The following is a 25635-nucleotide window of genomic DNA, read 5'->3' on the forward strand; positions in this document are numbered from 1 at the left end:
CTCTCTTACGTATTGCAATTGGTCAGGAGGGATTAATATGTAGTCTATTCTGGATTGGGTGTTGTGGGCACCCGAGTAGAAGGTGTATTGGGAGGTGCCTGGGTGTAATGGGAGGTGCCTGGGTGTAATGAGCGCCATGTATCCTGCAACCCCAAAGCCCCCAGAAAATTTGGTAACCAACTGTTTGATGGGCGAATTGTCTTGGCGGGCTTCTGTTGCATGCACCATCAACTACTGCGTTCAGTTCCCCTCCCACTATTAAGAGTCCCTCTGGGATTGTCATCAGGACGGATCCCAGGTCGTTAAAGGCTAAGTCCTGGAGGGCTGGCGGTACATAAACCGACATGAGTCAGTACTTTCCCTTCCCATTGGCCGGAAATGCTCACACATCGCCCCCCGGCATCCACCCATATAGATTTAACTGTTGGTGGAAAGGAGTTCCTCAGTAATATTCCTGTTCCTCTTGATCCCGAGGTAAAGCCAGAGTGTGCTACCAAACTGTATCCCCACCTGTTGAGAGCTTTGCAGGAATTCCCCACCAGATGCGTCTCCTGTAGGAGTATCACGTCAGGGGAATGTCTCTTAATATACTGTAGCACCACAGTCCTCTTAACTTTGTCCCCCATCCCATTAACATTCCAGCTCATCAATTTGAACCCTTTATCCAATTGCATATTAATTGACATTCACGTATCACCTATGTGTCTGCATCGCCGGATCATGAGGCCTTGACGATTCCTAAAAAACATAAAACTAAACTTAAACCCCTCCCAAATTCCCCCCTCCCTGCTCCCCTGCACTCTGGGCCCAGAACTGCCCATGATTACAACTATGCAGAGTGCCTGTCGCCCGTTAAGTTAGACTAAATGAAGAAAATTGGGGGTATACTCTCCTCTAACTCTCCCCTCCCTCCCAGTAATGATTGTAAAAGAAACACCCGGTGACAGTCGGCTAACTAGTAGTACAGTAAGTCCCATATCTCATGTACAACCTATCTGAGAGATAACCTAAATAGGGGGCTCAGCCGGCATCCAGAAAACCCCAAAGTCAGTTGGTAGAATCGCGGTGCTTCCTATTCTCGTTGGGAGCCGTGTTCCACTGGGTTTCTCCATCCGTCCAGCCACTCGGCGGATCCTCCGGAGTCTCAAAGAACCTGGTCTTTCCCCCGGCCTCCACCCTGAGCCGCGCCGGGAACAACATGGCGTACTTGAGGCCTTTTGTCTCTCAGACGTTTTTGACCCCCCAGGAATGATCTACGCTGTTTTTGACCTACTTGGGTGAAGTCCGGAAAGAAGCTGATTTCCGAGTTTTCCAGTCGTATTGGAGGTGCTACTCTGGCTGTTTGCAATATTAGGTCTCTCTCCCTATAGTTCAGGAGTCTGGCCAGTATGGGGCGGGGGGGGGCCCGGCTTCGGTCGTCCCCCTGGCACCCGATGGGCTCTCTCAACGACGAAGATGTTAGACAGGCCTTTGGGTTAGAGGTACTTGGTAATCAGGCTTTCCACGAAGAGGTCTGTTGCTTGTCCCTCCGCCCGTTCTGGAACACCAAGGATGCACACGTTATTGCGCCTAGTGCGGCCTTCGTAATCGTCCAGCTTTCCTTCTGCAAATTTACGAAATGCTTGGAGTTCACGTAGCTCTATCTGATGCTGGTTGGTATCGTCTACAAGGCTTGCCGTAGTGATCTCCAATTGCTGGACTTTCTCCCTATTCGTGGCCAAATCTGCCCTGATTAGCATGACTTCCGAGGAGATCGCGTCCATTCTCTGCTCCAGTGATGATCGGATCCCTCCGATGGCATCCAGCACATCCTTTAATGTGTGTTCCGGGGTTCCTGCGTCTGGGTCCTCTCCCGCTTTAGGTGGTTGCTGCGTGGCCATGGCCGACCTGGGACAGGTGTATTTGTCCAATTTATTACTCTGGGTGGTTTTTGGGCCCCTTGAGCCTGACATGGCTATCAGACGGGTAGCTGCCCCTGGGTGTGGGGGAGGTGTACTTCGATTCCCCGGTGCTGATGGGTCCGCCTGCACGATCCTCTCCAGGGCTTTGGCGCACGCCACCTATTTTTTAAAATATTTTTTAAATACTTCTTTCTGCCCACCCTCCTTGGAAATCCTATAAAAGAGCACTGTACCAAAATATCTGGTTGGCCATATCCCAGACCACAGGCAAGCTAAGGCCAGAATTGGACGGGCGGGTGGGAAAGTAGAACTGTAATTGAAGCAATTAGATTAGAACTTAGCAGTCGTAGTATTGCAGCCTCATCTGTTTTTCAAGCCCTTTTCAAAGGTCCAGAGTCAGCACCATGAACACTAACATCACTATCATCTATGTGTGAGTTGTCATGACATTTTCTGTCCAGAGGCACTCAAGCCAGAAACCCTGAACCACAAACATGGGTTCAGTAATGAAGGACACAGTTCAAGACATAAGTTCATGTAGCACCTCTACAAATGTCCACAATCTGTAGTCTCCATCTACTCATGAAGCCGGAAATCCTGTGCCGCAGTGATCCTGCGTGCCTGGTCCGATCATTCAGAACTTGCTGCCTGCTCAGCGTTGAAGTGTAGTGTGCATACGTTTGTCTGAAACACCCAGATGTCACACACAAACCGTCAGGAGTCTGGACAGAAGCAGAACATGCAGTATACGTCCCTGCTGCCCTGCACACATCCACAGGATGAGGAGCTCTTGAGCTGTCTTCTCCTCACTGGCAGGTCTAACGTAGAAAACTAGCAGAGTTCCCTCAACGATAGAGTGAAACAGAGACTACTCTTGGTAGAAAGCTGAACCATGGTTCAATGCCATGAGACCCTGGTATCCAAAGATGGAGCGCCACACCAGTGATGGAAGCTCTCCAATGCGCTGAACTAGACGGTGGTCACTGAAAAGAGGGCCTTTTAGGGACCGTCATTTCAGGAAGGTTGCCTCTAGGACTTTAGCGGAGACCTCTGGTGAGCAGACCAGTGGCATCCCAGGAAGGAATACCTTCACCACTGATGTCTCCAGCTAAAACTCTTGAGTAGTCTGGCTACAAAACTCTCTACTGATCTCCAGCCACCCCCACAACCTCCTCTCCTGTGGCTCAACAAAGGCATGCATAGATGAAAGTCTACCCCTAACTGGAATGTCCCCATTTTCTTTTAAGCAGGTCACCCATCAAACCAAGCCACCCTTATCCATTAGCCTGCATTTAGGGCCAAGTAGTAATTTGTGGTAGTCTACCTCTTCAACGGGCAGAAGAACGGACTCCAGGAACGCAGCAAGCCCTGTTCCATTTCTCTATCCCCGTCATACCCAGGGGAAGGGATGTAGGTCACCTGAGTCTTTCCTTGCAGCCATCCACGTCCTGCCTGCACTCCCAGCATGGGCCCTTCTGTTCTGTGCCCTACTTCTAAATCTACTCTGTACTTCTATATATGGCCTTTATGTATCTCACTTTGACAATCCCTCTTGTAACTCCTCCCCCGCGCATCGCTCTGCAGCTTTGTAGGTGGGTTTGCACTCTATACCCATCCTTCACGCACACTCTTTACCTGGGTGCGTCTCGACCTTAGAATGCTCTGCTTCTCCACGTGCCTTGTGACGTATGAAACAAAAATAGTCCGTTCTGCTGCCCCTGGGAGCCGTACCATTTTGAGCGGGACTGTGGGAATGCATTATTTACTGCGTGACCTACATATCGCTATGCAGCGTCGGAGAAGTCTGTGAAACGGTGCAGGTGTTGACTGCTTCTTCTATTTTAAGCCTTCAGCACCGACCTGTGCAGTTCACGTCTCCCTGGCGCTCGTGTCCTGCTCCTGCAGACCCTGACTGGTGCTGTCTCAGCACGACCTTCTGTCTGGGGCTGGTATGCTTTCGCTTTTATTAGCGGGTGCACCAGCCTGTGGTCTGCCGCAGACACGCATGGCCTATTTAAGTGCAACTATAAGCTGCATCACTCCATTGCTTGTGTGCAATACCATGACCAAAAAACTCTTAATTCCTTCTTATAGCTTATATATCAAGAACGTGCAGATTCTGCCACATAGATACAGATTTGCTGCACTTGCAATGCACAATCTGCTGCATAATTTGAATATTTCAACAAAAATGTTTGTAGCTGAAATGAATCACCAATTGCTAAAATGCTAAGAAAACATTGCCTTACCTGATGCCGTATGCAGGCATGGCCTTGGCAAAAGTTAACTGGTCATTTTTCACTTTGACTGCTGTTTAGAGGTGCCCACCTGGTACTAACGAGGTTACACTTTTGCCCAAACAGCATTGATGTGTGTTAAAGTACAAAGTATGTGTATAATGTGGAACATTCTGCAGCAGTATTATTCACTAGGCTACCACTGTGCCGTATAATTTAGTCCACCATAATTTTGTCCTCCACATAATTTCAGTGGGCAGCTAGCACATGTAGGGCCTGAAACTCTTCACTGTTTGTTAAATCGATTGCTTCCAAAACCCTCCGCTCCCATCAGAACTTTGCACTGGACCAGAAGACTGACCCCCTCCTGTCCTGCTTCCTCAAAAGCTTGCAGATCTAAATTCCACCTAGACTCTCTGTGGTGTGTGCACTGAGAGTGCACCAGCTATTGTTGCTACAGATGCCTGTAAACTTAATTTTTTTCAAGGTGGTTGGCTGTTAGGCACTGCCATGCTGTTGCACTCACCAGCATGCCTTCCCCCTTTCCTTTAGGCACCCTGGTTAGTTAGCTTGCCCATTCAAATATAGTCTTTTGTGTATAGTCTGGCTAAGTTGTCGAGTTTCTGGTCAAGTTGTTTGGAGAAATCCATAAGAATAAATATCTACAAAAAAAGATGATTTCCTATGAAGATACAAATTCGCATGCTGAACCTACATCAAAAGCTCCTATTGCCCTGTTTTAAAAGGCTCCAAAGTACTCAAAGTTTAGAGGTGTGTGCCTGAGATTTGCTTCTTGTGTGGTGCTGTTATAGGCAGGCCTACTGAAATTGTGTCACGAGGTTATGTTGGATGGTACCTAATTAATGTGTCAGGAAAATGCTAATTATGTGGATTATGCGGTATATTCTCGGCTGAATTCCACCATTTTAATGCCGCCTGAACAATGGTTTCATTTAATTAGTAGCAGTTTAGTACCGAATAAAGCAGTGTTCAATTCATGTATTACACTAAACTTGAAAAGTTGGATACACCAGAAGCGAGACTGGTTTTCGAGATCCGACTGTAAATTTGAGGTCCTCGGTGCAGCGATTGAAATCCCTGAATCACCATGATTCTGTATGATCTCTTTAACAGGTCGCCAAAGATGTGTCTGTCAGACTCCACCACGAGCTGGAGAGCGTGGAGGAGAAGCGAGCCAAGGCAGAAGATGAAAATGAGGTGCTTCGGCAGCAGATTATCGAGGTGGAGATCTCCAAGCAAGCCTTGCAAAACGAGCTGGAAAAGGTGAAAGAGGTAAGAAGCTGTTGAGGTGCTGCTCAGTTTCTGCTTTGAGTTTGCCGCGTCGCTTGCCAGGACTCCATGGGGGTTTTCTCTTCTATAACATTTATTTTTTAGTGTACACTAAAACCATTGTGAAGTGCCGGAGGACTTTGTTGAGGTGAAGGTGCACGGTACAGAAAATGTTAATTTAGTATGTGGCCATAAGTGTCTCTGATGTTTGCACCTGGCCTGTGTGTGTGTAATGGGGGAATTATGATAGATGTTTGATGGTCTATTACTCATCGTGGTGGTAATGATCACACATTTCTCTGCAAATTTGGAGGGAAAATGTATATTGTCTTGCAAATTAGGGTCCATATTAGTCATTTTATGTTTTCAGTTTTTAAAACTTTAGCTGGCCAATTGTATATACAAAAAATGAAGACCGCATGCTGTCTGTACACAAAACGCCTTTCCACACGATGTCCGGTGTGATCCAACCTTCACGCTTCATGTGTATTCGTCCATTTTGTGAATTTAAATGAATGCTTCCAGCCACGGGAAAAGTGCTTGACTTAGATGCTGACCGTTTGGAAGTCACCTTGCTTGCCCCATCGTGGAAGACACATTTTTTTACCCCAACCTTCTATACTGCCTTCTGTAAAATCTCCATCCATATTTTATGAGTTAGGCTTGCCCTACAACAGGTCACATGCATGCATATGTACATAATGTTGGTTGACACAGGTGACCACCTTGAATTTTGTTTGCGGAAAGTGGCATCAAGTTGAGACTAATACTGTTTTTTTAAGTGAAACATTCCGTCTCTGACACCAACATTGCCAGTCAGCCTAGTTCTGAACAATTGGTGTTTTTGGTAAAGTTGCCCCTTTTTGTCGGGTAGGCAGGTAGCTGAGAGGTGGCTTGTGAATGTTTTGACTCCAAATTCAAAGGCTTGTGTCTTTATCACTCCACCAAACATGTCTATGGATAACAGGGCACTGTGCCATGTTGGAATACTAGGTTTATAGCATCCTTTGTTAGGAGAGCTGAGAACCACCTGTAAAACAAAAGCAATTCACAAAAAGTATTTGGAGAAATGAGCGCACATAACCACCCTTTGACCCAATGACATCACAGGAAGTGATATCACATGATCTTTGTCACTGAATCCTCCAAGGAAGTGATGCCACTTAACCTTACTCCTGATGAATTCAAATGGATGACATTGCTTTAGTTAAGACCCCTGAAGAGCACAATTATATTAAAATACGACAGATACTAGCACAGATACATTTCTATGGTATATACCACCTGCATTTTAAATAGGGTGCTGATATGATAGGGATCTTACACATTTCTCTCTTTTATTGCATGAACATTTTTGTTTGGAAGAGGAGAATGTAGTGCCACAAAAACACTAAACAACAAAATGTTTATACCACAAGCATAAAATGTACTACTTCATTATAGACCTACAAAAATATTGGAAAGCCACAATATTGGTTTTGTCTATCTGTATTTCTTTATACGAGTCATATATTAAATGTGAACAGTGTTACAAACAAAATTATTCCTTAACATTAATTCATTTTGATTGGCTTCACTTGTAAGGCATGATCACTCATTAAAACAGATAGGTGGGGTTTTTATTCAAAACACTTAATTTCCCTAGTGTTAGCAATAATGAAAATCAGCAAAATCTTGTTTAAAATGCATGTATTATATTTCGTTTTTCTTTGTTTTACTGAGCTAAGAGGTTAATGCCTCAGGTCGCAGTTGAAGCTGCAGAAAGTAAACTGTGCACATCCCAGCAATGCCAGGGGTTGCAATGGGCAACCCAGGGTTCGCAGCTATGACCCCTGGTGACCCCCTAAGTGACATCCATGGAAGAGCCCTTATCTAAAGTATCATAGGAAAGTTTGGCTCTCAGGGCACTAATTTCCCACAAGGAATGCTCTCCACACCTATTGAAGAGAAGCCAGGTCTTCTGCTGCCAAAACCCTGATCAATAAGTCATGCTTCCTCAGGCTCAGTCTCATGCCTCTGTGTTTTAGGTAACAAATCACTGGTAAATGAAAGTACATATCAGGCTTATGTTTTCAGCTTGCAGCAGTCCAGGTGTTTTTTCATTTGATATTGAATTCCTGTCCCTCAATCCAGGCACAGCCTCAGTTCATAAAGGACACCATGAAATCCTAAATGTGCCCACGGATGATTTCTCCCCTAGAAGGAATGTATTTAGGTTTATGGGATTTCCAAGGTGATCCAAGAATACCCAAAGCTATCTAGTAGAGCCATTGATTTTCATGCGTACTCCTACGTGTAACAATTAGGCAGGTGAAATTGAATCCTGTTGTAAATGTGCTCATGCGGATCTGTAGCACAGACGTGCATTAGCGCCTGTAAAAAAAAGATTTCACCACAGGGAAAACATTTTTCACAAAGTAGAAACCTCTTCCACTACCACCTCATTAAATATGGAAATCTTTCCTCCTTCGTTTTCACACTGGAAATGCACTTAATCCTACCATTGACGACGGGTAAATTTGTGTGCATTTCCATGATGGGGAAGCTACCCGCAAGAGGCACATGTATACTCAGAAACGTAAGAGTTTGTGCTTATTTGCTCACTTTTTCGGTGAAACCAAGTCATGAAGTTTAACAAACCTGCCCAAGCCCTAAATGTGCGATCGCAGAAATTCCACCAATAGTGATGGATCCTCTGAAGTCCCACATTAACTTTTGTGACTGTAATATTTCACGAGCTTCTGACTTTTTGAATCTGGACTGTGATTTACCCTTTTCTATGAAATTAGTTGAACTTAAATGAGCAAAGTGCTTTGTGAATATGGCCCTATGCACAGACTTTGTAACAGTAGAAAGTAATTTGAATATTGCCTGCTACACATACCTGCCTACTGATTTTTTTTTATTTCTTTATTATAATAATTTAGTATGCGTACAAAATCACCCTAATGTTATGCTCCTGTCCTACATTTAGCATAAAATTGGGAGAGGTGAGGAGCCATCAAAATGTATTATCAAGTGTGTACAAGTAACACAGTAAAGCATTTCTGTGGCATATTGTCAAGAGTTGCTGCCTTGAGGAATAATTTGTGTTCATACTGGTAAAAGGGCATTCCTCAAAAATGTAACCCAATCACCCAAAGCAACCTATCTTGTTTCTAGCAAAGTTCAGTGTGCACTCTTTCTCTCTCAAAGTGGATTTAGAATGGTTTCCTACACATCGACAATCTGGACAGGAAGTTAAAAAAACATTCTAGCCTATGGCAAATTCCCTAGTAATCTGTGTATTGTTGTATCTCAGGCAAAATGGGGCTCAACCAGTTCTGTAACACTCTTCTGTGTTTTTTGGCCTGGTGAGAATCCTACATGTGGTTGAAACAGAATTCCACACTGCGTCCTTTATATTGCCAAAAAGTCACCCAAGCCTCACTGAAGAGTCGAAATCTAGCTCGATGTAAGGGGCAATAGGGGATTAAAAAAAACATAAACCTGATTTGTTCAGAGTATACACGTGTCTGTTTGATAAAGTGAACTTTTGTATGCATTTACTGCTTGCAACATGAAATCGGCTCATTTATGACATTGTGGTGGGAATTGTGCATGCATGGTTCAAAATGGAGGTTGGCAAGTGCTTTGTAGCAGCTTTGGCCTCTCTCTGAGATCAGAACAAGTTGATGTGTTGTGCTGTAATGCAGTCTCAGGTGCACATCTGCTGATGTCAGACCGGGTTGAGAGGTGATGTGTGAGTACGGCTACTAGAATCTTGGAAGCCATGTCGGTCAGTCGCCTTGTATAAATCCAGGATTAATCTTAGCGCGGGCGGTCAGGTGACGTTCACTTTCTGTGTGATAATGAGTGAAGACATGTCTGCGGCGCGCAAGGCTCATCAATGAGATCATGACAAGGCGGCTTAGCAGTGGTGTCACTGGAGATAACTTCTGATAGGAAATGACAGGTTTCACTGAAGGCCATCGCTTTTCGTCCAGAAACTGCAGGTTATGAGTGGTTTCTGTACAAGATCGTTTTCTCAGATGGACTCATCTGGTTCATTGCACCCTAGAGAGGACTAAAATACATCTCCAGTGAATTTAAACTACCATATCTGTCAGGAGATAAAAACGTTCTGTTCTAGCGGTATGCAGTGAGCCCAGGGAGGCTGGGCCCCTCATCACCGGTCCAGAGTTCGCCATGAGGTCCACTATACACATCACCTGTACCACAAGGAGAAAGCCACCAGTCATTTCCATAAGTTTTGTTGGCCTGCATGTGGTGGTCTCCTGAAATTCAGGAGCAAGAGGATATTGAAACAGAAGGGAATCAAAGTGGATTTGAGTGGTTTCAGTGACTACATTCTTGTGAAAACTGTTGCAGTTGCAACCATCATCTCTACGGCGAGGCGCGGGTGGAGAAGACCTTCGCGGTGGAAGAAAGAGGGTGTGTGTGGTTTGACGAAATACAAAAAAACCCGCAAGTAAAATGGGGGAACTGCAAGTGCTGCAGAAGATATGTACATACGTGATGTAAATAGGGAAGGGTCTGCCCAGAAGTAGTAAAACTTCCATCAGATTGGTTGGGGTGTGCTTCTCTGTAAGGTGTCACCAGCCTAGGGTGCCTTTTTGTGTGTAGGAATTAAGTAGTGCATTGCTAACAGTGAAAGGGGAAACTATTTGACAGGGATTGTTTATTTTATGTATAAACATTTTCTCTGTTGCTATCACAGTGTTTGAAGTGTTGTTGAAGACGTGGGGATGCCTTGTGTATCACTGCATCTTTAAATTGGCCATCTGGTAAATGTCACAGTATGTTTCAGAGCTCCAGATGAGGCATGAAACATTCTTGAATGCCTGTTCTTGGTGATTGTTCGAAAAGCAGGCCTGGGTGAATAGAACTGACTTTTCCTTCACAATGGATGGTCCCTGTAGAGATAAGGAGATTATTGGTATGGCATAAATATTTGTTGTGGAAATGCAGAGGCATGCATAGGCCTAGATCTTGAACATTTTGATTGAAACTTACTACTTAGCGTGTCGAAGTCCCTAAATGTGCTTCCATATCAGCCTTTGCAGTAAATTTAGGTGGCAAATCATTGGGTTCAGTACTACGACTCCTGTTCCTATGCAAAATGAATTTAGTGGGTCTGTCCAAATTATTTCAGTCACGAACGGATGTCCCCATCAGCAGAATGAACTAAGCTTGACCTCTGTATGCTAACAAGCAAGGAAAGAGAGGACATTTTACGAAAATTAGAAATGTTATCAAAGGATAATTTAATCACTTATAACACAAACGTAATTGCAGAAAACATTTGGGCCAATTAAATTGAGCAGTGTTATTAATACTGCATGATTTGACAAAGTGTAAAAATCTGACAGAAGAAAAACAACATTGTGGATTGCCTGTTGTGAGTAGTTGGGTTACTAGTTGAGGGAGGTGCAACCCTTACTCAAGCAGCAAACACAATCCTTGTCAGAGTGAGGCACAAGCAAATTACCTTGTGCTCACCCCTCTAGCAGCTTGCCACAGAGCAGTCCGGCTTAATTTAGAGGAAATGTGTAAAGTATTTATGCAGCACTTCAACCAATAATTAAGTTAAAACACAGCATAAAGAAAATCGCACCTCAAATTAAAAAAATAGAGTACATTTTAATAAATAAAGCAAGACTAAAATCCAATCCGTAGAACCGGAGACATGCAAATGTAAAGATTTTAGTGAAAATAGTGCCAAAAAGCCCAAATCGACAACTGTGGATATCTGGACATGCTACACTGGTACAAAGGCCGACCACGCTGGAGCGTGGGCCGGCAACAGGGACCCAGTTAGGCTTGCTGAACAAGAGTACCTTAAATCCTGGTTGCGAAGAGTTCCGGAGTTTCACGTCGAGGATGCATCGCTCAGCCGAGGTGGTGCACGATCAAGTTTGGAGATGCGTCACACAGCGTCGGTTTGAAGGAGCTGTTAGGCTGCAATGCAAGGTTCTGCACCCTCTTCGAGGATGCTGTCAACGAGCAGGGCTTGAGATGCGAAGTCCTGTGTTGAGGATGCATTGTGCACTGGCTGGTTCTGAAGAAGCTGTTGAGCTTGCAGTGTAAACTCCTGCATCATTGTGGCTGCCTTTGATGAGAGGCATGTGATACGAGGTCCTGTGTTAAGGATGCGTTGCGCAGTGGTGCTTACGATGAGGTTCTGGGCTGTGATGCACAGTCCTTGCACCGGGAAAGTTCATGCAGCAGAGGTGATGCGTTGGTTCTGCTCATGGTTGCGCCATGCAACAGAAGAGATGAGTTGGTTTTACTGGGTCCACAGATTGAGTGGCAGAGCACATTTAGGTCCACATCCAGGGGTGCAGGACTGAGGTGGCACCACTTGGAAGGGTAGGACTCAGATGGCAGAGTCCAGGTGCTGGAATCGATGTTGTTGGAGACTTCTGTCTGAGGCTCTAGTCAGGAGGCCAACCAACTGGAGTCACTCTGGAGTCCTGGGCTCAACGGATGCATGTCCAGTATTTCTCACCCAGGCAAGAGGGCAGCAGGCCAGCACAGCAGGGTAGCAGTCCTTCAGAGCAACAGTCCAGCATATTTGCAGTTCTTTCACCCGCACAGCACTCCTTTTTCCTGTCAGAGTCCCCAGGCCCAGAAGTATACTGAAGAGTTTGGTCTAAAGATCCTATATTTAAACCTGGCACCCACACCCAAATTGTAGAGGAAGCTTCTAGGGGTTTCCACCCCCTGAGGTGCCAGGCATCCCCTTCCTCCCTGCCCTGGCCACAGCTTGTCTGGGATCACAATGGACTAGTGTTAAACCCCTTGTGAGGGTGCACAGGCAGGGCTTTTGTGATGTACAAGTGTGGTCAGGTGACTGTTCCTCCCCTCGTTAACTCAGAGTGGCTCATCCTGCCAATACTTATCTTTCCTTTGCCTCACAGTCTGGGAGCAATACACAAAGACCACCTGCCAGCTACACCTAGTCATGTGACCCAGGCTACAGGCTGCCGGCACCAAATGGTTAGGAAAATAAAGTGCCAACTTTCTAAAAGTGGCATTTTCAAAATCTGACTTTACAAATCTTTAGATACCAAACTCGATCCATCTTCCTGTTCCCAATTAGAAGTTACACCTTATTAAATGAAATGAGGAACTCCAATGTTATCCTTTGGAATGGTAGGCCTTGCTGTAGTGAAAAATTAATTTAGGAGTTTTTAACTACCACAACATGGAAAACTTAGAAGTACATGACTAGCATTTTAAATACGTATAGTACCAGGTTACTAGGGACTTAAAAGTAAATTAAATAAGCCAACTGGATGTAGTCCAGTTAAGAGCTTTATTTGGTTTGTGCAACAACCATAAAAGCAAAGACAAAATTTAAAACACACATGTTAAAAACACCCATTGCGTATGACAGTCCAGTTGATTGTAATGCACAATACATTTCCTAGCAGCAATATGTTTATAAATAACATATTCGAAGCATAAAACATTCCAATTAATTATCAAATATGATTGATTTCCTAGCAACAATTTGTTTATAAATAAAATATCTGAACCATAAAACATTCCAATTAATCATCAAATATGATTGATTTCCTATCAGCAATTGATTTTAGAATAAAAGAAGCATGTAAAAACATAATCCAGGGTCATTAAGGGTAACCAATAAGTTCATAGCAGCATGGGTTGTCCTTATATTAAATTTTAAGAATGTAGGTTTCAGGTACAATCGTCTTAAAGAATGGAACTTACAAAATAGCAAAAAATGGCTGGTGCTATGTTTGGATATTCCATCACAGAGGCATATGGTTGACGGGCACATTTTTGTAGTGGGAAAGGCAACTAGGTGGTGTACTATGCCTAATCTCAAACGGGTCAGAACAAAGCAATGTGATGGCCTGGTCACTACAGTCAAGTAATCTTGAAAACCTCTTCTGAACTCCAGCTGTTGGTAGAATACGAAAGTGGATTGCTTCCCAGTCTCTATCCTGCGAACCTCCTTTGATGGGCTAAAAAGGTGTTTTTAATCTCCTGTTTAGATATAATTGTCACACAGCCTGGGTCGCTCTGGATTGGAAGATTGAATAAATTGCTAAACCAGTCCCTAATATATTTAAGCCAGGGGATGCTGTAACTTGTATCCAAGTGTAGACAGTCTTTAATAATGGTTTGTGTAAATTTGGTCTCCTCTTTAGTCCAATTGGATCTGCATAGTAGTAGTGGCCGCAAGGCAATGAGATCTGATAGGTAATTGATGCCTACTTTACAGTGTGTAATTTCGGTAGATGCTGATGAGGGTAAACACAATGGGTGTTTTAGGAAAGAGTTTTCTTCAAGCTGTAGTGTCTGTATATGATTATGGCCCCAAGCACCTGCGCCGTAAAGGGCCATGGCCACACATCTGGCCTTGTATATGTCAACCATACCCTTAATATGACGGTTGCCTAGTTTGGCTGCAAATCTAAAGATTCCATGGGCACTCTTGGCCATCTTGGAGCATACATTAGCAAATTCATTCAGCCATTTCCCTTTTCCTGAGTAAGTTACACCCAGATAGCAGAAGTTATTGACCAATTCCACAGGGGAATTCTCTATGTAAAAAGTTTTACATTTCTTTGGTTTCTGACCGCAGGCCATTACAAACGTTTTGGTCTTGTTAATAAACAGTTTCCTATTCTTAATAAAAAGGCTGAAATTATCCATTAATCGCTGTGGGCCAACATGGGTGCTGGAGAGCAACACTGCATCGTCTGTGTAAAGTAAGACGGGTATGGGGTTGCCAGCTATTTGTGGTGCGTCTGCCTGTACCGACCTGAGGGATTTGTCAACTTCATTTATAAATAGGGAAAAAAGTAACGGTGCCAAAACACAGCCCTGGCGGATGCCTCTTTTCTCATCAAAGTGTGGTGTACACTCCCCCCGCTGACCATTTCGCACCTTGCTAGGAAGTTTCTCATACAACCTTGCTAAGAAAAAAATTATTTCTTTGTAGGCACCTAGATTAAGCAAGGTTGGCCATAAAATTGAGTGGTCAACAAGGTCAAACGCACTGCTGCTGAGATCTGCAAAGCACAGGTCTAGTCTTCCCTCTTTACCTATCAGAAGTTCTAAGTTAATACACTGCTCAAGGGTTCCCAGCCCTTTCCTAAAACCATATTGGACTGGAGAGTGGATCTCATTTTCGGTAACCCAGTTTTCAAGTCTCACCAATAGTATTCTGCTGATCACTTTAATTGAGGAATCCAAGAGCGAAATAGGGCGATAATTTTTTGCCTCACTTTTAATACCTTTTTTAAAAATAGGGATTATCACAGATTGACCCCATGACGGCGGTATAGACTCCGTCACTGCTAAGTTAAAAACTCTGGTTAAAATGGGGCTCCATAAGGCTATTTTGCTTTTATAAACATCAATAGGAACCCCATCTGGGCCTGGTGCTTTAACCAGCACAAAGTGTATGCTATTTGAACACATCTGAAGTGTGTGGAGAAGGAGAGCTGATACACTAACAAGACCGGATTTAGGGGTGTCTGGCAAGGAACGTTGAGCTTGTGAGAAAGATATAAAGATGTCAGTTTGAATCTGAAGCACAAAGTGAACCCGTGGAAGATAGCTTGGAAGTGGAAGCAGCCATTAAGCAATGGCCTTTACTCTTCCAAAGAAAGTGTGGTCTCCATTATTGGAATTCATGTGGGCGACCATGTAAGAAAAACACCGCTACAAAAAGTCAACATTTGGATTTCTTTACTAGCAACTAGTGTTAAGCAAATTTAATTGAAGTTCCTTTGCTTAGTACATAAGGCATGTTGACCCCACAGACTTTAATTTTGTCGCATCCTTCTGCTTAGCTTCAGCTTCTTACTCCAACCTACTTATCTTAACCACCACTCTAAGAGTACACAGAAGCAAGTAGGAGGAATAGCCTTCTCTGGAATGCTGGCTCGACTCAGGAATGCTGCAATTTTTATACTAGAAATTGCAGGAAGATAAATTATCTCTTTGACGCAGGTTCAACACTTTACTGTTCCCTAAATAACCAGCTTGGTGAGTAGGGAAAACAACTTGCATATTGTGCTAGAAAAAATGAATCCATAAATACCCTCCTTACAGCTTTGTTAGCCATCACCGCAAACACAGCTCTTACTCCGCAAAGGTCCATGGGGTGCAAGCTAAGATCAGTGTTGTGCATGGAACTGAGAAGGTGCTGGTGTTACTGGGAAAAGGCCTCAGAGAACAAAAGTAGTAGTTAGTAGTGAAAACAATCCCCCCCCCTCCCTGAGATTATTCAAATTTGGATGCAAAGTAGGTTCCTTTTCTACTTGTCATGCGTGACAACATGCTCCTGTCTGGCAGCTGCCAGGGAGTCCTTTTATCTCTCCTGTAACCTAGCTCGGCCAAGCTCCTGAGAAGAAGGCAGCCATGTTGACAAATGTACAGAATAAAGCGAGGATTACAGGCAGAGGAGAGCAGCTGCAGGGCTAGCCGTGAGTGGTAAGATTCTACAGAAGGCAAATGAATGGCAGGGCACAGCCGATAAGAAGGAGGGGCCTGTTCTCTGTCAGGCAGCCGCACACAGCAGCTGAGAGCTTTGCATTATTCCTGTAGAAACATCTATGGAAGATGCTGGTGCAGTATACTGCGTAACAAGTAACTCTGCTTTACTTTACCCCTGTTCCATATCCAGTTTGTAAGTAAGTAGGGAGGGTTTTATATTCTCTTATTTATATTTGAAGTTTTATACAGTGCGAACCAGGCCCAAAGGGCTGGCAAGAGCACTTTACAGTAAGAATGTGTAAACATTTTTTTTATTGGAAAATGTCCTCCAATTGCATCGCAGATTTCATAAGAAATAATAGCAAGCTAAGTACTTGTTAGACGTTTGCACATAATTTCGTAAAATAAGCAAGATTTAAAGTAAAACACTAACAAAAATTAGATGGAAGTAGGAAAGGGAGATAATTGCTAATAGTGACACAGAAAGCACCTAGAAGATAAATAATACAGAGTAACTCACATGAAATATATACACAATAAAAACGATATTTGATGCAGAATTCAAGAGATACATCATAATAGATAATCTGAAGTGTTGAAATAAATAGGAGTGTTAAGAAAGAGAACTGAGGGCCAGATATACGACCATTTCATTTTGCGACTTACAAATTGCGATTTTAGGTAACACAATTAGGGAGTTGCATAATGAAATGTACAAATGTGTCTCAGACATATTTAGCGATTCCCAATGGGGTCGCAAATGCCTACCTCATTAATATTCATTAGGTAGGTCTCGATTTGCAACCCTTTGGGAATGGCCTGTAATTCCAGGAATGGTGGCCTGCTGCAGTCAGCAGACCACCATGTCTGTGATTGTTTTTTAAATAAAGTACATTTTTTTTAAAATCAAATGCAACCCGTTTTCCTTAAAGGAAAACAGGATAAATTTAAAAAAGAAAAACAAAGTTTCTGTTTCATTTTTTAAGAGTAGGCAGTGGTCCGTGGGACCACTGTTTGTTTTAAAAAAAAGAATGTTGCCGCCCACATTCACAATGGGGTAGGGATCCCTTGGAGACCCCTTCCTATTTGTGAATGGGTTACCCCCTCCTCCACAGAGTTGTTAAAATATGAATGTTTTGCGACCACATTCCAGTCGCAAAACATTCATACATGCCACTGCGACTCGCTATTAGGAAGGGACGCCCTTGCAACAACCCTTCCTAATAGCGACTCGCAAACCCTATTTTGCGAGTCAGTATTAAGTTACAGACTCGCCAAATAGGGTTAGTTCATTGCAAAAGCCGCTTTAGCGGTCGCAAACAGCTTGATTCTCTGTTTGCGACTGCTAAAAACAGTTGTACAACTGGCCCTAGAAGTGCTGTAGTACTTAAAAAAAGTATTGCAGAAAAGAAAACATTTAAATTCTCTTTTGATGATGCAGTAGGAAAAATTTGTACAGATATCGGAAGGAAAATAATTCCAGATTTTTATATTGATACATGTGAAAAACTAGTAATAATAAGCTTTCTTTTGAAAACAAGGATCCTAAAACACAAATATTTTTTCCGTGATTTAACCTTGGAGTACTCTCGGCGTACATCTCAATTCCAGGAGTTGGCCAGGGATGCAGGAGTACTACAGAAGTGAATCGCACAGCAAAATCTTTACGAAGCTGACCTGGGGGATGAGGGGTTTAAAGAGAAGAGATTTTGGGCTTGTAAGCTTCATATCAAATGCCATCCATGCTGTTTTCTTCTGTTTTGTTTATGAACAGAATAAGCAAATGAGCAAATCAAATTCAATTATGCAGCTGGTTTGGGAGTTTGCGATCTGTTTAGTCAAAGAGCACAGAAATGCTATTGCAATACACCACTTTTTTTAGGTCGAGGGACCATCCGGTCTGCCGAAGGCAGAACCGGAAGTCCGGAGATTTAATGATTCTTAGAGTGGCTATTTAGCCCGCCTCTCTTTTTGCTTCTCCTCCATTGGCTGGCTTCCTAAACGGAGGCCAGCCATTGGAGGAGAGAGCCGTCCCTCCAAATAGGCTCCGTCTTTTTCAGATTCGGGGTTGTGTTCCGTGCTCTTCTTTCCACTTTTTAGCCACGCCCTTTTTTAGGCGCGTTTTTCTCTCCTCCAGCCAATGGCAAGAGGAGAGAAAAGAAAAACACGCCCCCGAATCTGAAACCGCCGCTGCGTTTCTCCGAGGCATTTCTGCTTCGCCTCGGAGAAAGGCAGTGGTGTGCTTGTTTTTTTTTTCTGTCACTCTTCCTTCTCTTTGTCTGTTCCCCCTCACTCTCGTTTTCGATCCTCTCGACTGTCTTTCTGTCTCTCTCTCTGTCTTTTCTCCTCTCGTTCTCCCTTTCTCTAACTGTCTCTGATGTGAAGACGGTGCTCCCACTGCCAAAATACGTAAACAATGCAGCTGATCTCCTGAGATTAGGGGGCCATTACCTGTCCCGTGATCACATCACACAGGCTGATGCAGTGTTTAATCTCCGTGCTCTTGCAGTGTTTGCCTAACGCCATCGCTACAGGACAGAATAAAGGTGCACCAGGGAGACAGATGCACTGCCAGGAAGACGGGGCTCACGTTACCATGTTCCTACTTCATGCAGAGTCCTGAATTGTTGGACCAGGAGCCCGAGACTTCTGTTCCCGAATGAATGGTTGTTACAGCGGCGCAGGGAAGAGCCTGGACCCTTGAACAGAAGGCTTGTTGTTGCGGGGCATTACAAGCTCCCCCTGAAGTAAGAGTACGCTTGCTGATGGTCCAGCCTTGTAGGTACGGGGCCTGTTCTTGAGGCAGTAGGTTGACTCTGTTGCATTTTGCTACATAAACAATCGCCATGCGCGTGCCCCCTGGATAGCGAAGCCCCGTCTTAGGTGTGCAACACATGCACAGCAGACCTATCCGTTCGAACCCGAAAATCAAGCTTTTCTCCCAGCAGTACTACTGTGGACGTCAGTTGACCCAAATGCCAGGCATAGTGGAAGTGACATCACATGCCGTTTGACCACCAAACCCTGAATGACATCGCAAGTGACCTTTAACCAGATGATATCACTGGAGTTGACATCATGAGATCTAACATGCTGAAATCACAGCAAGTGGTATCACAGAGATGGATGGAATATTACTAATAACCAGGGCTTTAAGTGGGATGAAAAAACTGGGGGTCTCTCAAATGGGCGTGGCCAATGTAATTAAGGGCGTGGCTTATAAACACAAGCTAAAGATTTGTGCTTGCCATAGTGTGTCGCACAACATGTATTTTTGCTGTTTGTAAGTGCATCCAGATATATGATACAACAAGTAACATACCTACAACAAGTTAGGACTATTGGCTTTGTCAATGGTTCTTAGTTGCTTAAGATAAATTAGCAGCAACTCTGTCTGGCTTGTTGTATTTAATATTGAAACAGCTTCTACTTAAAGCTCTGGTGACACCACGACAATGTTGCTGCTCCTGAGTTTCAAAAAGAGAAGGGAAATCCAGAGAGAAAATGACTCTTTTTACAGGATTTCCCTTCCCTACAAGGCTCACCTGGCATGACGTCATGCCATAACTTCTCCACTAGTGAGAAGTGAGCAGTGTGAGCAGCGCACATCGATGTGCCTGCTGTCACTGCAGTCTGGAAAAAAATACCGCCTGTGCCAATAGAAATGACAATGCCATTTATTTAGGGATACAAAAATGATAAAAAAATAATGAGCAATACCAATAGCTCTACCTATATTATTGCCGAGACCATTGCATTGTAAATGCTTAGGTTTTGCCTACGAGACCTTTTAGCCGTCGTGCAGCTCTTTTTCAAAGCACATACTCGTGCTTGTGGCGGCATGCGCCTTGCGGGAGAGCGCAGCGGCGCGCCACAAGCACGAGTATGTGCTTTGAAAAAGAGCAGACTGTTCTCCCCAGCGCGCGCGCACCCCTCCGCCTCTCTCTCCCGCTGCAGCCTGCATGCCATTTTGTTTTTTTTTTTTTAACTTTAAGCTCGAGGCGCCTGGCTCTAGACCTATCACTCCTCTTATCTAGGACTAGGTGAAATTTGTGTAACATCCTTCGTGGTCTGGCATTTTGCGATATTTTTAGCGCAAAATACATGGATGCATTTCATGCCAACAAAAAAGTTCAACAGCAGCTGCTCATGTTCTGTTCATTTGTGTTGTTGCTGTGCTCCCACAATACAATTCTTACCTGAACCAGTTCTCATTGTGTGGTAATTATGTAATCACTGGTAATTTGTATGAGAAGCGAAAGTTAAAATTTTGCCCAGGCTTAACCTTAACGGTAGCTCGCCCTATTTACGTAAAGTTTCACTAACCTTGAAACCTAACTATTTCTCTTACTCCTAACCTATACCTAATACTTTTCCTCACCATATATCAAATCCTAACCATTACTGTGAACCTCACGAATAGCCCTATTAGTTCCCTTACAGTAAATTTAGCCTTACCCTTTCCATAAGTTAGCATAACCCCCACACTGTTTTCCATTGACCCAAACGCTGTTATTTAACTATGCATTCCAGTTTTTTCGGGGTTGTTGTTTCCACTTAACTGTTATCTGCCCAAGACTTTTTGCCATTTCCAAGTCAACCACCACCCAACCTTCAGATGGTTTGTGTTGTCATGTGATGGTACCAGCTGTAGTGAGGATGTAAATTGAAGCTCCTTGGCATGTGCTGATGTTACTGGATTACTTGCTATATGAGATATTCCTCTGCATGTGTCTGTTTCCACTCGAGTCCTGCATTCATGACTTTTGTATCCTATTCGTAGGAGAGCACAGCATTTGTAAGGTTTGAAGCCCGCCAGGTACTTCTTTATATATATATATGAAGAGTTAGTTTGCTGTAGTCCTACCTCCAAAAAACAGTAAGGCTTGCTTGCCTTTACTGAAATAACGTTCCATACACTCCCCAAACCACCTGGGTTAATAATATAAGAGGTGGTTACAGAAAAGCCCTATAAATGTTTTCTGCTATGTGCTGAAGACGGGCGTGTGATCCCCACTCCAGAGTTTCCCTGCGTGCCCTGCTTGTACTGTGCAGGGTGTCCTGCTGTGATAAGAGCGGTCTGCTCCAGCACACGCAGGGCGGTGCAGGGTGTAGTACTGACTACTTCTGTGTATTTCAACCGCTGTACTCATGGGCATCAGATGGAGATAGCAAGCCAGGGGTTGCCATTGTGTAAGGACAGAGCAACAGCTTCATTCTGGAGTCGGGCGGAAAAGCCTGCTGAGTGCAGGTAAGTTTCCAGACTATAAACCTATGGAACTTCACCCTGGCTTCTCTCCTCTAGCCAATATTACATTAAATAAAGATTAGAAAACGTTTTAGCAGACAGAACCTCAAGAGAAATGTGTATTTTTAAAGCATGCCCCTCCAGTTACGTATGGACACCAGCTTGCCTTGAACGTTTCCTTCACTGCACCCTGTTACTCAACGCTGTAAGGGATAGGCTTGGAGCGCGATTCTGTGCTCTGGGACAGGTCTGCTTCCAGTGGAAAGCAGCCTTCTGAGGTTTCCTAGGAACTGAATGTGTCTTCTGCCATTGAAGCTCGCATGCTTTCACTTTTTATCCATTGTAGACCTAAAATGTTCTCTTCTTCCTGGTTAATCTAGAATGTATATTATTGGACCAATGGCTGCATTACCAGTGTCCTATATTGAAACATGATATTGGGGGCACACACGCATGCACTCTCTCGCACACTTTCTTGCACACGCACACTTTCTTGCACACGCACACTTTCTTGCACACGCACACTTTCTTGCACGCACACTTTATTGCACGCACACTTTCTTGCACACGCACACTTTCTTGCACACGCACACTTTCTTGCACGCACACTTTCTTGCACGCACACTTTCTCGCACGCACACTTTTTCACTCTCACACACACTTTTTCACACTCACACACACTTTTTCTCACACACACACTTATTCACACACACACTTTTTCACACTCGCACACTCTCTCACACACACACTTTCTCTCACACACACACATACACACACACATACACACACACACACACTTATAAAGTGAAGTAAGAGTCACATTGGAAAACACTTAATGCAGAAGTTTTTTTTCATCTCGTGGACCAACTCTAATGCCTCCTACTTTTGTTTTAGCTAGCCTTGATCTAAGACAAGTCTTGAGGTGGATTGTGCACGTCCTGAATCTATATTTAACACAGTTGTTGAGTCTTGCTGTTGCCTCAGGGCACACCTGTGTAAAAGAAACTAGCATTGGCATATCCAATAGGTCTCGCCTTTGGGACCTTATAAGTATTTAGCTATGCAGCACAATATCCTTGGTGCAACAACATCAACTGTTGCATGGCTAAACACTTATAAGGTCCCAAAGGCGAGACCTATTGGCTATGCCAATGCTTGTTCTGTACGGTCACCAACACTGTGTAATGTCTATGTGGTAATGCAACCCAACCGGGGCAAGTTTATAGGAGCGGTTGTCAGAACTAGTACAACCAGCTAGTTATGAGAAATCGATGTCCCTTGCAAGAGATCCATTTAGCACCTCTGTAAAGCCATCTGGCCATACTCACAAAAAAAGGGAAAAGTACGAGTGGATGTGTATGCCTGCACCGGAGTGCACTAGTAGTACTCCTGTTAAGGTGCACTAGATGCAATTTTCCAGGCGTCCATCTTGGAATGTCATGTGACCCTTTTATGAAGGCCCATGTTTTCTCTGTCCAGAGTTCTTCGAAGACTTGACAGGGGTGTTAAGTACCCGCCTGTGCAAATGTTCGTTTTTTGTTCTCTACAGGGAAATGTTCTCCTTGCAGATGGTCGAAGTTAATCCAGCTCTTTGCTGTAGCAAATATCTACACACATACATTTAGCAGTTACAACCCATTCTAAACCTGTGTGAATTTCCAGGGTAGGAAAGTAATGGAGAGGAGTTTGGTATTGTCCACAAATGGTCATCCTCGCTCTTCCAGGGGAATCAATGGTTTGGAATGGCCTCTTCCCAGAGACATTTACTAGTGTGTATTTTTCTACACTCCTGGTGGATGAATCCCCCATTGTAAATGCATATATCCATTCTAGGAATCCCGTTGTAAGTTCCTTGCAGGTGTAAAAAAAAGATCAATGTGACTGCAAACTTAATTTTACAACTGAATTTATTGTTGTAAACTAAATTTATTGGTGTGAATAGCCACTAAAAGTTTGAATATGGGGACTCTTGTTTCGAAGAAGGCTTTAGGTTAAATTGCTACAGGAAACATTCGAATTTTTAATGGTGTGATAGAATGTAGGTAAGAATGTATAAATCAATACAATATTTCCATTTGACTAAAACATAAAATCGGCGAATTGCTTTTGCAATTTGAAATAGCTAATCTTTACTCTTCTACTAGAAAAATGTGAGTATTCGTTGAGGGACACTGTTCCTCTTCAACATGAAAATGATAAGCCTTTTTACCTCATGAAATAAGAATGAATATAAGCCTGTCACTTATCTATTTGGGATCATCAACTATCTAGGGGGATTTAAAAGTTAAAGGGAGATACGAGGAGAACGGGTCTAGCTTATCAAAATTTTCATGTTGGGAGTGAGCATTATTGTCTGTATTTTTCTTACTTTTGTTTTACCTTGATGAAAAATAAATAAAATAATACAGCTCCTGACACTACACAGTGTTGCGTAAATTTCCGCCAACGCATATATATCGTCCCTATATCACGTTATGTCGCCAGTAACATCATATTCACTATATCAACTTCACCCTTCCTTAACTCCATCTACATTTACTTTGGGAGGTAAGAATAGTAATCGCATACATGCCTCGTGAGGTGTAGGCAATGCGGAGGATGCCAACATTACGGGAGAAATATGTGATCAGCCTTGATACTGTGACATATAACTGCCCAAATCATCCAATAAATTGACTTCTCTTCAGGACCACACAGAAGGGGATGTAGCCTTACTGGTTGGTGTAAAGGTGTAAACTGTACAAGACTCTTCTTTCCATGTAAAAGAGAAGTAGGAAGCCTGATGCCGGGCAAACGTTCGAAAAGGATGTGCAAGACAACTGCATGTGCAGGGTAGAGAAGTTTAGTTTAACTGCATATTTGAACTCTCACATAAAGAACATGTGATCAACCAAGCTTTTCACCAACTCTGACCAGAAAGTGATTTGAGGTGAGCATAACAATACACTTGGCATAAACAAATGTGTAGACTCAATTGGCACAAACGAGAAGACTGCACATGCCCGAGGACTGTACTGTAACACCTGTACATATCACTGTTCGTTATTTAAAACGTATGTAAGTTCCACAACTGCGCTCTCCATGCACTTTGTAAGACCTGACCGACTGAAGTTGTGAATCCAATCGGTTTGTTACTTAACCTCTTCGGTGCCCGTGACGAGCTGGACTCGTCATGGGCCGCGGTGGCGCTGTGCCCATGACGAGTCCAGCTCGTCACAAACCCCGCCCGCTAATGTAACGGCCGGCACAGGGCGGGGAAAGGGGCGGGCACCGAAGGGGTTAATGTCAAAAATGAGCACGTTTGTGAGTCATATTAGCTGTATAAATTGTATTACAGAATCCATTTGGTGACCCATATTGGAAGTACATTTACACCAAATCCCGGTTGTAGTAATTTCCTCAGGACTAATGGAAGGCTGGTGCGCCGCTCGTATTCAGGCTCGGCTCTGCTCTAGAGTACAGCCTGGTGCAGGCATGCTGCCTACTGCCACAGACAGTAGTGCCACCTTGGCCTCCGTGCATGGCATGGCCACTACAACAACTTCATACAGGAGGGCGGGGTGGTCTCTGGGGACAAGGAGTAACAGTTTGGAACCACCTAGAATACTAAAGAAACCTCAACCCTGTCTTCTGGAAAGCCTAACTAACTCCGAACTGGGTTCTAAAATCTTGGCTCTTTTCAACCATATCTCGAGGATCAATGCTCTCCTACGCTACAAGCTCAAAGACGGATAAAAAAATGGATTTTGCATAGTGTTGCTCCTGCATAATGTAAAGGTGTGCTCCACGCTGCGCCTGATCCTGGGAAACGCCTAGAATGACAGTTCAGAGTTCTTCACCAAGCACCTTTTAAAATGTGACTGCATACTTATTTTTCCCAAGTGACACCTTTGGGTTCAGAACTTTTAAAACAATAATTTGGGCTGGAATGTTTTTTTATTGTGGAGGTATACCCAAGTGCCAAATGGTATGGAAGATTCTGTTTTTTTTCAGATTTAAGTACCAATTATTCCAAGTCTTTCTGCAGCTAATGGACCATTCCAAACCTACTCATTAATGGCTAGTGCACATCTTGTTCTTGTTCGCTTGCAATGTACAGTGGAGACTTAATGGACAGTGCCTTGGATGCAACATTGCCTTGGGGTCTGCATGTAAAGGCAGGAACACTAGGAAATGTACATCAAAGCCATGATTTGTAATCAATTTTGACCGATTCAAAATGTTGCAGCGCAGTCCCAGTTTTATAAGCCATCTGGAAATCTGCGGATTGTATGGTCACTGCATTAGTTATTAGCCATCAAATCCTGTTCTGCTTGCATTGGGTACTCCCTTTAATCCCCTGTTCCTTCAGGATCTTTAAATGTGGAAATTAATCAGCGGGTTTACATTCTGGCTCTATAGTAAGCGCACATCAAGATACAGGGTGCACACCACATTCACCCACAAACATATATGGAGGATTTTCACCCTGAAGTAT

At 43.7% G+C, this 25635-nt stretch overlaps 1 protein-coding gene across 5 annotated transcripts in view; it reads left to right on the forward strand.

The window, feature by feature from the left end:
* MTCL1 (microtubule crosslinking factor 1) overlaps positions 1-25635 on the forward strand; it is a 490856-nt gene that overhangs the window by 168638 nt on the left and 296583 nt on the right. For all 5 annotated transcript variants that reach the window (XM_085607320.1, XM_085607319.1, XM_085607318.1 and 2 more), the window contains exon 3: positions 5273-5431. In XM_085607320.1, the coding sequence (XP_085463446.1) occupies positions 5273-5431 (159 nt within the window). The remainder of the gene's footprint in view (positions 1-5272; positions 5432-25635) is intronic.

Source organism: Triturus cristatus, chromosome 5_2 (genome assembly GCF_964204655.1).
Source record: "Triturus cristatus chromosome 5_2, aTriCri1.1, whole genome shotgun sequence".
Taxonomy (NCBI): domain Eukaryota; kingdom Metazoa; phylum Chordata; class Amphibia; order Caudata; family Salamandridae; genus Triturus; species Triturus cristatus.